The 15998-nt window shown below is 45.7% G+C and overlaps 1 protein-coding gene across 4 annotated transcripts in view; it reads left to right on the forward strand.

The window, feature by feature from the left end:
• Positions 1 to 15998, forward strand: part of FARP2 (FERM, ARH/RhoGEF and pleckstrin domain protein 2) — a 1344877-nt gene that overhangs the window by 1088770 nt on the left and 240109 nt on the right. For all 4 annotated transcript variants that reach the window (XR_014970597.1, XM_085634160.1, XM_085634162.1 and 1 more), the window contains exon 19: positions 2009 to 2139. Coding sequence is in view for 3 of the 4 variants with exons in the window: in XM_085634160.1 (XP_085490286.1) it covers positions 2009 to 2139 (131 nt within the window). In the remaining variant the exon portion in view is untranslated. The remainder of the gene's footprint in view (positions 1 to 2008; positions 2140 to 15998) is intronic.

The following is a 15998-nucleotide window of genomic DNA, read 5'->3' on the forward strand; positions in this document are numbered from 1 at the left end:
TGTTAGTACCTTCTGACCCCAATAGTCTCTTTCATAACAAACGTTTTGTGGCATAGTAACCTTCTGTTTCGGCGTATTCAAAGTATTACCGTGGAATGTTAAAAGGGATTATGGCTGGATTGTTGCTCTTTGTCTAGTTAGCGCAGGTTACCTCTAATCGTGGAGTTTTGTTAACTGAGTAAGAAATGCAGTTAGAATAGTGTTCAACTTGCATATACCTATATTTAGTGTAGCAGTAATCAATGGCTGAGCATTAAACAGCTGTTATGCAATGCCATATAGTCCTACCTGAATACATTGTCTACATTAGGGGTCTCCAACATCCTCTGTCTACAGTGTGAGCTACTTTTGATCATGAAAATCATGCCTAACTACCAACAAACATAACTGTTACAGTATACCCAATCAGACATGGTCATCTGAATATTATTTTTTTACATAACATTATTTTCTTCAAACAAATAACAGGAAGAGACAGTGGGTACAAGGAGCAATGATATCGTCCAAAAAATTCATTATGGAGTATTGGCTATGTAAGGCAATGTACACAGTCGAGTCATACTCAACATAACCTATTAGCCAGTATACAGACAGGAGGTCCATAAACCCTATGTTCTCAAGTATTTCTTTTTGCAGCCCCTCCACTTATAAATCATTAGTTCAGCTGTTGCGCGTGCATACTGGTTAGCCATTTGTCAGTCGATGATGGTAGTGTCTGGTTCCAATGTCTGGCAATATCATTTATAGTTGCCAGGAAGCCAATTCCTGTTAGTGTCCGTTGTGCTCTGGTAAAAGCCTTCTGTCCATTAGTCCCAATTGTGCAACCTTTGCCTCTGGGGTCCCGAGCATCTGAAGTGCCCGTGCAACGTGATCGCGGACCCGCTATAAGTGTGCTAATATGTGGTTGCAAACCCAGACCATATGGCAAAAGGAGGCATTGGGTGTACCACATCTCCAGCAGTTCATAGTCCTCGCTTTGCCCATTTTCCATAGTCAAGTGAAAATGTAATAAGTCCTGTGGACATAATGATAAAAACTATCAAAAAACAAAAATGTAAGTGTATTGTCGGCATGCCTTTCTTATACTCCTATTTTCTTATTGCCCCAGTTGAGTTCTCTATTCCGCCCTCTTGTGTTTTGTAAGGGCTACTTTTTAGTGTTTTTGGCCGAAAAATATTGCCCCAAAATATTTCTTTCACTTTTAACACGGAGCCTGAACTTCCTCTGTAAATTAGTACCAGGCCCTCCTTTTAAAATGAAGCCAGGTTTTCAATCCCTCACATCTATTAATCAGCGCAATCCCTTTTGCCAATGTGGTTGTCGCCGACTGGGGGCAATAAGAAAATAGGAGTATAAGAAAGGCCTGCCAACAATACACATTCATTTTCAGTTTTTATCGTTATGTCCTGATGAAGGTTTGTGTGTACCATACTTAAGTCCACCGAAACACCACATTGACAGGAATTTTGTTTATTGATTTTATGTACAATAGGAATATAGAGATGAACTTTGATAAAAGATGCTGGAGATAATATGAATGGGTAATGAGTTGGGTTCTTGATATATCGAATTATGTGAAAAATCTTTTGTATCGTTGTAGCAATATGTTTTTAAAAATGTTTTTAAATGAGTTTATATAAACAACATTGTTTTTTACCATAACTAGAAAGAAAATAAATTAATATTTATCTTTTGACGTTAAAACAGCATTTTCATAAGGAGTGTTTTTATTTGATTATAAGAATGTAATATGGAAATAAACACGAGGCAAATAACTCTGTCTCTTTTGGCGTAGAAGGGAAACTCTCCCCTGCTTTTGGGATTGTTCATGCGAAGTTATATTACTCCAATGGGGTAAGCCCCACAGTAGATCCTTTATGGGAACATTACCCATAATCAAAATCCTTACATTCTAGCTTCAAACTCAGCACAATGCTTATGTAACTGCTCAGCTCTCACTGTACACTTCTGTGCGCTATTAAATTATTGCTGTTGTTTATCTGCACAGATGCATTAAAAGAGGTGACAGACATGACGGCTAAACTCCAGAACAGCCTTATTCGGTTGGAGAACTTCCAGAAACTCACAGAGCTGCAGCGTGATCTAATCGGTATTGAAAATCTGACTGCATCAGATCGGGTAAGTAACAATGCCTTTACTTCCATAGGGTGGAAGGCTAGATAAGAAAGAGACCAATGGGGTCCTCTCATCTCCAAGTAACAGACTATGGAATAGAAAGGACCAAAAACAATCCGAGCTGGAAGTTTGAATGAGGAAGTAGATGGTCTTGTACAGTGCCAATTACTTTCTGTTTGTGTTATTTGGGTGGTTATCCAAATAAATAGCTGTTTCTATTAAGTGTTGAGCACATTTTACATTTGTTTTAATCATAGGACTAAAAATAAATAGGTAAACAAACTTGCAGATTTCATCACTAACTCAAGCGACTTAAATTCATTTTCCAGAGTCTTGAACAAGTTGCTAGAGGAAAAGGAGCACAGGAACTTCTCCCCACAGCCCTGGCCTGCCTGGAATCCCTCCTGTTCCTCGGGTATTCAAGCTGAAATCTGCAAGAGCAGTGCTCGGCCCAAGGAAATTGGAGCTCTTTCCATGAGCACCAGTTACAATACACTAGGTCACATTCATGGTTTTGTTTGTTAGGCACGTAGAGATGAAGCGATTTGGGCTTTGCAAAGAAGAGCACCAGCCAAAAGACTTATGGCAACCCTCAAGACTTTGGTTCCTCAACAGACAGTGAAAAAGAAATGACCACCACGGTGAAGTAGAGGCATCCAAAGGTGGGGTCTCTGTTGGGAACGGATAAGAAACTAACTGCTGGCGGCTCTTGTGTTCTGCTGCACAGGTCATGATGGAGCTCCTCCATAGGGGCAATGCTAACATCCAGCCCACACTCTTCAAACACGGGCGTCACCAGTCAAGTGACCCTGCTAATAAAAGGGGCCCGGCGCAGGTGCCCTGGGCCAGTTGAGATAACCACATCTACCATATCTGTGTCGTCTTACTCTTTACATAGTCATGTGGGCCTAGGGCCCGCAACTTTACATTGGCAATAAGGCGGACTGAACCCTGCCTGCTGCAACATCCCGACAGGGATATTTCTCATGTCCTTCTTCAACGGATGATGGTCTCCATTTTGGTTGGGAAAGTGGATGCTGACACCCTATCTGCAGACCTACTAGTGAGGAAGGCTAGTGAGAGGTTGCGTGAAACACTGAGGCAAAACGAGCTTCGAGCTAAAATGAAAGTGCTGTCAGCCACTCAGTGCTTGTGAGAAAAAGGCACCAATACCTTGTGCAGATGACCAGGGCTTGATTTGGGCCCACACCCTATGAGGAAGACAAGGGCCTGACTCGACAGTAGAGCCCTTGCTGAGGACAGCTATGGGGGATGCTTGAGGATTGGTCCTTTACCAAGTGTCGCCCATCCCTGAACTGCACGTGCAATGCCCTGGCATTACCCTGTCTCACTCTAGAAAACAAGGTAGTGGCCAGCAACATACTGTCTTGTGGAAATAGCAGCTTTAAAGGGAAAAGCAGCACATCGAAATTAATGGAGAGAGTGAGACCCCGCAGTGACGACGGAAGCGAGCTCTGCAATTATAACACATCCCTGAGAGGAAGCAACTGGAAGAATCCAGCGAGGCATCCAAGAGTCTGTAAATGCGATGCTTAGACAATGACCTGCTTAGCATCAGGCAGGTGAAGAATAGAAGGGAGGCAAGCTTAAAGGTGCCATGGAGTGGTGGGGGTGATAGCAGATATTTGAGGCCTGCAAGGGGGGGCGTGGCTTGACCGGCCACGATGGCGGACACTTTGATCTGAGGCTCCGCTCGAGGGCCCAACAAGCGAAAGCCATCGGTAACTGTGGGGGCCATAAAAAGGATCAGGGAGTTCCCGCTGAGGCCCTGCATGAAGTGAGTGCTGAGCGGGGCAGAAATCAAGCGGTGAGGAGGCGATTAACCGCACCAGGGCGGCCACGAAGTCGGGACGCCTGACCCCAAAATGGCAGCCGCCCTGTATCCACTGTAAGCGCCCGAGTGGCACCAAGGGGCTCCGTGACCCCGAGACAGCGGAGGTCATGGCCAGACAAAAGCAGGGAGCCAGCAACGTGCATATGACCCCGAAGAGGGGGAGAGGAGGGCTGAGAAACGAAAACCCAGCACCCGAGGTGCCAGTAAGAGCGAGCAGCATGCGAACAGCAGCTAACGGGGCAATATACCCCAGACCGAGTGCACAGGCTGCCAAGAAGAACCTGAGTGGATGGGCAGCAGTGGGGGGCACCCCCGGCAGTGCAGAACGGCCTGGTGGCCCTGAGCAATCACCACACCTGGTGGAGAGGGCCCCTCCAAGATCCAGCCCAAGGGCTCGACGTGCAGGCTCAAGCGGCAAACAGCCAGAGTGCCCCAACAATCCTCCAACCATCCCACCGGGGGGCCCTGCATAAACAAAGCCCCCCCCCCCTCCACATCAATGGGCGTCGGCAGGTTTAGAACGCTAGCAACGAATAATTGAGGGGGAGACTTCAAGGGGGGGCAAGCGGCTGCCGGGGAATTCCAGCAAAGAACTAGCAAGTGAGAGCAATGCATGAACAACAGACCATCAGGGCAAAACACCCCAGATCCATGTGCCAGCCAGAATAGGCCGCGCGGTTAGTTGAGTGGACTGCGAGAGGGTAAGAAGTGGTAAAGGGGCCCCTTGCAATCAGACAAGAAGGGGACCCCTCCGGAGTCCAGGTCAAGAGAGCGGTGTGACCACACAACCAGCAGACTACCGCGAGTTGATCTGGATGCTCAATGCCCCTGAACGGGAAACACCCAAGAACAGAAGAGGGTGTAGAACAGGCATTGACTTTTTCCCCTATCCCCCCACTTGCCTCCCTCTTCCCTCGCAAGACCAACGGCGCCCATGTGCAGAAGGGGAGCACCTTACGCCCACACCAGACGGTGGGAAGTGCAAGAACAGGACAAGTGAGACATGAAGAAGACCTGGCAGAGCACCCACGGGAGAGTGGAAGAAAGCGGGCTCTTCCCGTCCGCGGCCGCTGGGGCGAATTGCCTGGGGACCACTAACCATCCAACCAACAAATCGCTCAGTGAACTGCAGCGGCCAGTTCACGCCTGAGTTGGACCACTAACAGAATGCCACAGGTACCCCAAGGCCACAGAACAAAAGAGGGGCCAACAACCACATAACTAGCTACAGTCATGGGTCGCCCAAACACAACCGGGGGACCCCAGCTCCCACCCAGACAAGGTCATAGTCCCCATCCCAAGAAGCTCAGGACACAAACCCACACTCCAATGCTACCATGTCAGACAAGCTTGACAGGGTCCTAATGGCCATAGATCATTCACGTGTTACCATGGAGGAGCGATTTGGTACCCTCGCCACGTATCGCAACCTGTTGCGGGATGACCACCGGAGGTTAGCGGACAAGGTAGCAGATAGCAAAAAAGCCTTGTCCACACTGCAACCCCAGGCCAAAGCACAGCAAGACACCATGAAAGACTTGCAGGCCCTAGTAGCGATGTTGGAGGGAAAAACAGACGACCTGGAAGGACGCTCCAGGCGAAGCATTCTGCACATTGTAAATCTGCTGGAGGGAGTGGAAGGAAATCATCCCATCGAATACGCAGAAATCTGGCTCCGGTCCTTCATACCACGAGAGAACTCACACTGCAGTTGAAAGGGCACACCGTGTGCCGGTAAGGCGTCCACCCCCGGGGTTCACTTCCGCAACCCATGTTAGTAAAGCTCCTCCACTTTTGGTATAGGGATGCCATACTTCGAGCTGCCAGACAAAATAGCCCCATCACGGTGGAGGACAACCAAGTCATGCTTTTCCCCGACTACTCCAAGGCAGGGCAGCAGAAAAGGTTGTCATTTCTTGAAGTGAAGAGGGTGCTGAGAAACCAGAATGTCCAATATTCCCTTCTGTTCCCGGCGCGGCTCAAAATTATTAATAATGGTGCCACAATCTACTCGTATGCACGAGGAGCACTTATTTGGCTCAGGCCGGGGATCCCCTTTTTAGAGACCGGCAGAAAGATACACCCCGAAGGGAGAAACGCTCTGCTGGAGGGTCTACTGGACGGCCAACCAATACTAATAGGCAGCATCCATGCACCCAACACAGAGTAAACGGTATTCTGGGAGACCTTATCCAAAAGCTTGGCCCAACTCACCCCCTCACTGTGGATCTTGGGAGGGGACTACAATTGCACATTAGATCTCAATCTAGACGGAACCCACCCATCCGGCCCGGCCTCATTCGCCCATGCACAGACAGCCCGCTTCTGAACATGGACGAATCACTGGTCGCTGATGGATGCACACCCGACAACGAAACTCTATTCTTTTCACTCTATCCCTCATGATCTGCGAGTATGGCTGGACCAGTTCTTGTGCAAGTACATGATCCTTCCTATAATTCAACACTCGGACTACCTGGGCAGGGTGTTATCCGAGCATGATGCACATGTCATAAACTCAAATGGCGCCCGCCTTTGCCACCATTCCCAACCTGGCAGCTCCCACGAGACTGTCTTAAGGACCTGGTGTTTCAACACGAACAAAGGGAAAACATACAGAACTATTTCTCTGATAACGCAAATACCGCAGGCTCCAGGGCACTGGAGTGGGACGCCTTTAAGGTGGTTATGAGGGGAGCCTGCATTAGACACAGGAGTGCGTAAAACTCTAGAACAGATGATACAAACAACTGAGCAGCAGGACATAGCGCAACTATCCAAAGATGCAAACAAACACGCTGTCCCCCCTGTACAGTTAGCAGAAGCTAAGACCAAGTATGCAGAAGCCTACGCAGATCTGCGTAGATACAATTTCCGGCAATTTCCACGCCCATGCCGCCAGAGCCCACAGAGAGGGGAATCATGCTGGAACCCTGCTTGCCTGGCTTATCCGATAGAACCTAGACACACAACTCATCCCCGGCATAAGAAATGCGACAGAGCCTAGACACACAACTCATCCCCAGCATAAGAAATGCGACAGGGGACATCACCTACGCACAGTCGGAGATTATGCTAACTTTTCGCTACAAAGACCTGTATAGAGAACTGATTCCTGGCAGGGAGGAATACATCCACAAAGTTTTACTTTCCATCACCATGACACAGGTGACAGATGATGACAGGACCTCCCTAGGCGACCATCTCGCACCAGCAGAAATTAAAAGTGCGATTCAACACCTAGCCAGAAACAAAGCCCCCTGTCACGACGGCTTCCCACTAGAATACTACAATACATTCTCCCCCCAACTAGCCCCGCAGTTAGACATAGTCTATAAAGCCACCTTAAAAACGGGAACACTCCCTAAGTCCATGCGGGAATCTATATTAGTGACTTTCCCCAAGCCAGATGGGGATCCCCTGCTCAGGTCATCGTACCTGCGGATTACTCTGCTCACAGCAGACTGCAAAATACTGGGTAAAATCTTAGCAGATAGACTCACAGGAACACCTCCCAGAACATCCACCGGCTATTCCACTTCCAGGACGGTGTGCGAGCCGGTTCCCGTACGCCACGTGCCTAGTGCTGGACTTCGAGAAGGCCTTTGACACCTTGGAGTGGCAGTACTTATTCGCTATTTTGCGGCAGGTTGGGATAGGCCCTCACCTCATGGCGTACATCGAACTGCTATACACTGGCCTCACGACCCAGGTCCACATAGGTGGACACATTTTGCTCCCTCTCCGGGTGACCCCTGGAACATGTCAGGTGTGCCCTCTATCCCCGCTACTGTTTGCCCTCGCAATGGAGCTGCTGGCGATTAGGCTCAGGGAGGGCAGTGAACTTTGGGGCATTCCACTAGAGGGTCGTACCCATAGCGTATCCTTATACACGGATGATCTCCTGATATATATCAGGGATGTCACCGTGGACCTCACACCACTCTGGGCCACACTTGATGAATTTAGGAGGGCGGCGGGACTGAAAGTGAATTGGGCTAAATCCACTATCTACCCCCTTCACCCAGACGCACCTCTTCGGCAGATAAACGCGGGGGAGGCCAGGTATGAAAAAACACTTATCCCTGGGACCAGGATAGACCCTACCTTGAAGATAAAGGGCCTACTGGAGCAGGCACCAATTTGCATGATAGAGGACTTTGAGTTGTTGACCAACAAGTCCAGGTCTCCCATAAATTGGACAAGATAATTTAACGTTTGCAGACCCCAAACAGGCCTAGCTATCAAGACGGTGTTGTCTGCAAATAGCAGAACCGGAAGGCCATGCCGCCCCACCTGGGGATAATCCACCTTGGTCTCCAAAAGCACCTTCTCTAAATTGTTTATGAATACATTGAATAAGAAAGGGGCCAGAATACAACCCTGACGGACCCCTCTCTGAATAGGGAACAAGCGCGTAACTTTAAGATCACCAAAGTTTCTAACCTCCACCTATGTGTATGGATGGAGATCTTGTAAGAAGAGGACTAAGTCCCTATCCACTCCCATGGATAACAGGGTCTGCCACAGCTTGCATCTGTTCACACGATCAAACGTGGAAGAGAAGTCCATGAAGGCCAGGTAGATGGTGCCGGGGCGAGCAACATTTTGTGATAGTTTTTGCTTCGTTCGTTCGTAATTTTTTTAATATCTTTTTATTGAAATTGAAAAACATAATAGCATTAGCATAATTAGTACAGTCGGAAAAGTGTATCACTGGATATACAACATAGGATCATAGGAACAAGGATTACCCTTCATACATTTTCCAGATATTCAATACAGTTCATATCAGATAGTGGACTCAGACGACCCTTCTAGACTGTCAGTCTTCTTCTAGTTGGGTGGTTCCTTGGACGGGTGGGCATAGCATCCACCTACTAGTGTTCCAGTTTCCCCAGATCTTATACCATTTCTGGGGGAATCCCCTACTCTCATAAATCACCCGCTCCACTTGCATGCACCAATCCATATCCTCCTCCCATACTTTCAAGGTCGGTCTGGAATCTGCTCTCCATTTTCTTGCTATATCACGTTTTGCAACCTTGAGGCCAAGTGTAACCCATAATCTCTTCCCTGTCGTGAGATCTGTTGTTCCCCATATATTCAGAAAGCATAGTTGGGGGAGTGATTTCAACATTTTCTGCACAGAGCGTCCTCATGCACAACATCACTTCCCCTCAATAAACTTGGATCACAGGACAGTCCCACCGCATATGGAAAAAGGTGCCCTCCCATCCACAACCTCTGGTGCGTTGCAACAAGGTCATTTTCCCTATTTTAACAAGTGTAGTGCAAGCAAAATATGATCTGTGTAGGATTTTCAGTTTGCACCAGTCGGAAACGTTGACGTATAGCAACCTCTCTGGGATATGCGATCGTCTCCAACAACTCCTCATCTTCCATATTTCCCAGATCCTCCCCCCACCTCTCTCTAAGTTTTGTCAAGTTCCCTGGGGAGATATTTAGTATTTTCCGATATGTTAAGGACACTGCTCTCTTTGGTGAAAAGTCATCTAGCAGTCTGTCTTCCCGTGGGGACCATTCAGTAAGTACCCTCACCTGTGGAATGGCCCGCCACAGTGTGTGACTTATCTGGTGGTGGTAGCGAAATATTTCAGAGGGTGCTAACTCATATTCCTGCTGTAGTTCAGTGATGGGTTACAACCCTCCACTGGACCATAGGCCACCCACCTGTGAGAGACCTATGAGGTCCCATCTATCAAAACCGCTGTATTCCACTAATAGGCCCAATTGTATCGAGTCCCACAGTGGAGTAGCTCGCATCATTTTATCCTAATGTCGTCAGTCAGATTTTTTTTGACACAGAGGTTGGAGAGTCTACTGGTAACAGAAAATGAGGGGGGAGGTAGAGGTTTTTTAAGCTAGGTCCGTCCCCCTATCTCAGTACTGAACCTGAAACACGAGGTGTCGGGTAAAGGATCTAGCTGAAGGACAAGGATAGGGTTTCCAATCAGTAATATCCGGAAACAACAAACCGGAAAGAAAAATGTATTTCTTGAGTCCCCTCACTCACCATGGGGAAGAAGAAGGGTTATTTTTCTCTTATTTCCACCCAGATAAAGAGAGCTTTGTTTTTTCTAGTTAAGGAAGGAAGGTAGGGGAGATAGAAGTTTTGGGGAATTTAGAGGTTCATTTAGGGGCGCAGATGTCAAACCGGCAGACTTAATAATTTAAGAAAAGGTTTGTCCTCTAGTCCTTAATAGATGGGATAAGTGACTGTTCGAATAGGCATCCTCAGGATACTTTTGTTGCATAGGAAACGTATTTTTATGTTGTATAATGAGGGGGGTCTAAACACAACTAATGAAACGGTGGCAGTGCTCATGACTTTTAACCCCTTGCATGCTTCTGACGGAACCACTCCGTCATGAGCCACGGTCGCCATGTGCTCATGACGGAGTGGTTCCGTCATGCTGCGGCCGTTGGCGGCCGCTCCGCCCACGCGGCGCTAATTCCCCGCCTGTGCGGGTGATTAGCGCAAGTGGGTGGAGTCATGACGGAACCCTGCCGTCATGAGCACAGCTCACCCGTGACTCATGACGGCGTGGTTCCGTCATGAGCATGGCGGCGCCGCAAACCCCCCAAACCTCCCCCCAGCGCTGCGGCGGAATTCGCGCCGCAGCGAAGGGGTTAAACAAAGGCAGACCTCTGCTTTCTGCAAGCAACCCCATTTACTCTCAGGGGGTGCATGGAGCCTCAGAACACACTTGTTGTTCATGCGGAGTCATTCCTCAGCAGAGAACAAGCATTTGTAATGCAATAGGTCTCTCATTTGTAAGAGTTAGAGCTATTGGCGTTCTAAATGGTAATTTTTTTACCTATGTGTTTTGTTTTGCAGTGTAGAGACTGTATGTGGTGTGAAGTGGAATTACGTGTGTTGTATTGGAATTGTTAGTTGTTTATTTGTGTGGTGCGGACTTGTGTGTTGTGTAGTGTATTTATGTAGTAGAATTATGTGGCATGATGAACAGATGGTGGTGAGAGCTGCAGAGAGTAGATAGAAAGGAAGAATGAGAGGGGTTGGTTTTGCAGGTAGTATGTAAGCTTTAAATAATAAAAATGTGCAAACCTGACGTAAAAAGATTTTGTTTTCGAAGAGTTACTTTGTATCAGAAACGATGCGTGTACTTTAGATCTGAAACGATGTGTGTTGTTTTACTATTTATTTTATGTGCGCTTTAATGTAGTGGCTCTTTCTTTCAAAGGAGAGATATTGTTAGTAACACAGAAAAAGGGAAAAGGAAACGTGTGTTAGATGTCTAGTTCACAGCTGCTTTGTTTCTGGACATCTTTCAGCAATTGCTACTTTCAGGCACTATATCTTGTGTGTTCAGTGTCTCCATCATATAAAGTGGAGCTCATGTCTGCTCCTAACATGTAACATTTGGAGAGCTGATAGCTGTGCTTGTTGTGAGAGTTCTGTGAAGGTGGGGGGGGGGGGGTTATTAAATAACATCACATATGCTTTCCATACTGGGATTAAAGTCAATGTTGGAAGGAAAACTACAAAGGCCAGAATGCAACCCGCTATTAACATTATCGCCTAGTTGGCAGAAGGTGCCACAGCTGACTGCTAGGTACTATGAAGATGGGAGTTTGCAGCGTAAGCTGGCAAGCCTTTTGTTGTTGCTATTAAGGCATTTTCAAACTATTTTAAACATAATTTGAAAATAAATAAATACTTTTATCCTATAGACCAAAGAGAGCTCGAAAAAGAAATTAACAACCCCAGTAGGTCGAAAGTTGCTTTTAATTATCAGAAAGGGTAACGTTGTCTTTAGGCTGCCTTTACACTGTAAGCTAATTGCAGTGTATGCACACTTTTTATTTTAAAAAACGAGCGGAGGGAGTGCCAAGGATCTGGGCTAGTGTGATACATTTGAATCCTTTGTCGACGTGTTACGAAAGGAGACAGCGACAGGATAATCAAATGCAAAATAGGCTTGTAGTAAAGATTATCTTTATTGCTGCAGCAAACGTGGAATACACTTTGGATGAGTTGCCAAGAACAACAGGATCTCAAACTTCCCACACAGCGGCGTAATGCGGCAGTTTTTAAAAGTAGTACTTCATTATTTTGTAGATTTTACACTTGTTTACACTGTCTGGGTATTAGGTGCACCTTATTGGTTCGGGTTTGATACCGAAATATAGCAATAAGCAACAGAAAGGTGACCAGTCAACCTCTGCAAAAGGCCTTCCACTGCCCGGTAACATGTGGCCCTGCGTTTTTAGTAACTTTTGAATCGTTCGAGCTAAAACAAAAATACATTTTTTGTTAATATCTGCAGATTATGCAGCAGATGTTGAATTATGTGGCAAATGCGGCAAATCCATAATTATTTGAAAATCCCAGCGGCTGCACAATCGTATAATTCCAGTGGCCCTGTCTATAACTCAGTGCTTTCAGCAAGTGCTACTTAAAGACATTAGATCGCATGTGTTCACTTTCTCCATCATATAGGGAGGACCCCAAGTCTTTTTTACTTTTGTGGCTCGCTTTAAACCACGACTAACGTATAACAAATGGATAGTTAATAGCAGGTCTGTGGAGGGGGGTACAAGGCATCACATACGCTTTACATTCTGAGAATTAAAAGCCTATGTTTGAAGCTAAAGTACAAAGCCCAGAAAGCAACCCGCTATTAATATTAGCACCAAGTTAGCAGAAGGTCTCCCAGGATAGAACTTAGACGATCACAGGCAGGCCAAGATCCCGGGGTCCCGCAGAGGTTGTCACCACAGGCCCCACAACTAGAGCCCTCATAGGCCATTTTGGATGCTCCCGCCCCCCCTGCCCCCTCCTCATCTCCGCGTCCGCCCCGACCCTTTCCCACACGATGGTCCAGCATATGAGCGCGCAGCTACCAGTACTCCCGAAGGGCGACACAGTGCACCACCCCCCTTTTCCCTGGTTTCTCCGCCCCCAGTTAGTTTGTGGTTATTTAATGGCTGCACTTCTATAGCCCCTGCGACGCCCCTCACGGGGGGTTTAGTCCTACTACATGGCACTCCTGCGGCGAGGCGATCATGGCGCGCTCTAGTAGGGTGCACCCAGAGGCTGGGCCCGGGCACGCATGTGCGGCCCCACTCAGGACAGCGGCGAACGGCTTGAGGGGCCTGTAGGCTGCAAGATCGTAAGGACTGTGCATGGGTGCACTCGAAATGTAACCCTATGTGATAATGGCGATATCGCCTGTGCGCGCGTGTTATACTATATATAAATGCCAATAAAGAAAGTTTTAAAAAAAAACAAGGATAGAACTTAGACGATAGAGACTCGCAAGGTTGGAGGGGGCGGTGATGACATGACATAAATTCCGGTCTACCAAGAACTCTGTGTGCAGGTGGAGTTCTCTGACCCGACGGCTAAATTGTGACCCTCATTGTACGATTAAGCTTCTCACACTGTTTTATATTATGGGCTCTGGATGGACTGCAGATTGTAACATAATGCCAAAAGCTTGTACCTCCTGCTGAGATGTCTATGTAATGTCACCAATGCTGCTGTTTTGTTTCTAATAAAAATCGTTAAAAATAAAAAAAAAGTTAGCAGAAGGTGCCCCACCTGACTGCTGGAAAGTACGAAAAGGGCAGTTTGCAGCGCAAGCTGGAAAGCCTGTTGTTGGTGCTACCAAAGCGCTTTAAAAAACTTGCTCTGGAAGACATAATTAATATCCAAACCTGTACCTGTTAGCTATTTGTTTTACTAGTTATTTTACATGCGCTATGATTTCGTAGCGCTCTCTTTTCAGGTTGCCTTCACGACTGAGATCAATATATTAAGTAAGCACTGCTAGTTTGTAGCGCACGTAAAATAACTTGTAAAAATTGGTGCCCACATGCTCTGTTCTAATGATAAATTAATCCTTCCAAACAAAAAGGATGCGCCAAAGAGTCTAGACTAGAGTGAATGCTTTCAATAGTGGTAAAACGTGTTCCCAAAAGAAACAGCGACAAGAAAATAAAGAAAAAAATAACCTTGATGAAGCATATCGTCACAACTTTTAACAAATTATTTTAGGTATGCTACAATATCGGAGTGCTTTCTTTTAAAGAACCCTTAATCTATCTACTCGTCCATCCTGTGCACTTTGCAAATGTAAGTAACAATCAGGCGTGTCTCACAATTGTCACATTACAGTGAAATTACAAAAGGAAGCTGCGGACTAACGGACCAGAGCGCGAGCAGAGTTAAATGAAGACAGCAACTCCCAAGGAGCTGCCCAAAAACAAAAACAGCCACTAAACCATACCAGAACATCTATGCATCCATGGTGTGCACATTGTGACTATAACTAGAAGTTTGGCATCTCTTATATGTTTTTCACACCCAAAATAAAACTTCTACCTCATATACACTAGCAATACACATCTAAACAGGGTTAACAAGCAGATACCACAACTACATGTAATTCTAAAGTTACAATTTTTAACGCAACATAATATATAACACTAACTGGTGTGCGTTCACTGCATTGCTTTTTTAAGGATATTGCAATCCTCGGACAATAAAAACAACCACAAACCAATTAAGCATGACACTCCAGTACAAAAAATAAAAATAAACAGTCACTATGCGTATTTTAAACACACAAGGGCAACATTAACAAATACACTATTAGAAGATAGCGGACATAAAAATAATTTGGAAAAAAATAAAACCAATGTATTCAGTTCTTCTATAAAGAAACAATAACCATACTTATTTTAAACGCACAAATGCAATGAAAATTAAAAAAAATTAAATATAACGAAACATATAAGTAATTCGGAAAAAAATAACCAACACACTGTTTCAACATAAAGAAACAGTAACCAAACATAGTTTAAACGCACAAGTACAACAAAAATAAAACGAACAATGTAGTGAAACATAGAAGTAATTTAGAAACAATTGACCAACACGCTCTGTTCTAAAATTAAGAAACTGTTTCAAAATAAAATCAACATGTAGTTAAAAAACTGTGACTCAAAAACCAATAAACGAGTTTCATAAAAAAAAGACAAATGTACAAAGAAAGATGGTCTTCATGTACGCACAAATTCACAAAATAAAAGCATGTTGTTTCCACCGAGAAAATGTCATCAACGTATCAACAGATGTTCAATTTCAGACCCAAGCAGTAATAAGCTGCATACATGTTCAACATGAGCACACAAAAAAAAAGAAAATAGTTCCAAGACCAAACACTTCAACCCACCGGTAAAAACGTAACAGTAGTTAGGTGCTGCTCCCTGGGCGTTACCAAACAACTAAAAGCAGGGCCTAAAAGACAGATTAGCCATTGCAAAAGAAGAGTTTTTAAAAGGCAATTGAAGTTAGCAATCAGAAACCAATGGGCGTGCTGTCAACACAGAGAGTGGGACAGCACATGCCTAGGCTCGACCTAAAAACAAAGGGAGATGGCATTTTATGACCACCACATTGGCTTTTCAATGCAAGTTCCTTTTCAAGCAAAGACAGACATCGGCTTCCATTGAATGGAGTATTGAGGTGTCATCCGTTATCTTTAGCAGTGATATTCCCTAATCAGGTTAAGAAGATATTCTTAACACCCGATCCAGAAGCTTATCAATTGGGCAATGGACCCCTTATTAAGGGAGGGGATTGTAATTTGATAGTGGATAGGTTAAAAGACAAATCAAGTCATAGACTCAAAAGCACAGGTGCCCTATCGAGAAAGGTAATTAGTGGCTTTAGGAGCTAGGTTTAGTGACATCGGGAGATTTCCCCCCAGGAGAAATGTACTTTTCGAATTTCTCAGTGGTGCAAAAGGCATATCCTAAAATCAACATGATTCTCATAGATCAGGGACTGGGCACCTTGATTTTAAAGCAGACAGTGGGGCAATGATGTTGTTGGATCAGTCATCGGTTGTTTGCATTTTACAGTAGAGGATGTAGACAGAAGGCAGAGACCCACATTACACCTTAGCAACACTCTCTCTGGGACACAGTGGCTGGCAGTTAATTTTATCCC

The sequence above is a fragment of the Triturus cristatus genome, chromosome 11 (genome assembly GCF_964204655.1).
Source record: "Triturus cristatus chromosome 11, aTriCri1.1, whole genome shotgun sequence".
NCBI lineage: Eukaryota > Metazoa > Chordata > Amphibia > Caudata > Salamandridae > Triturus > Triturus cristatus.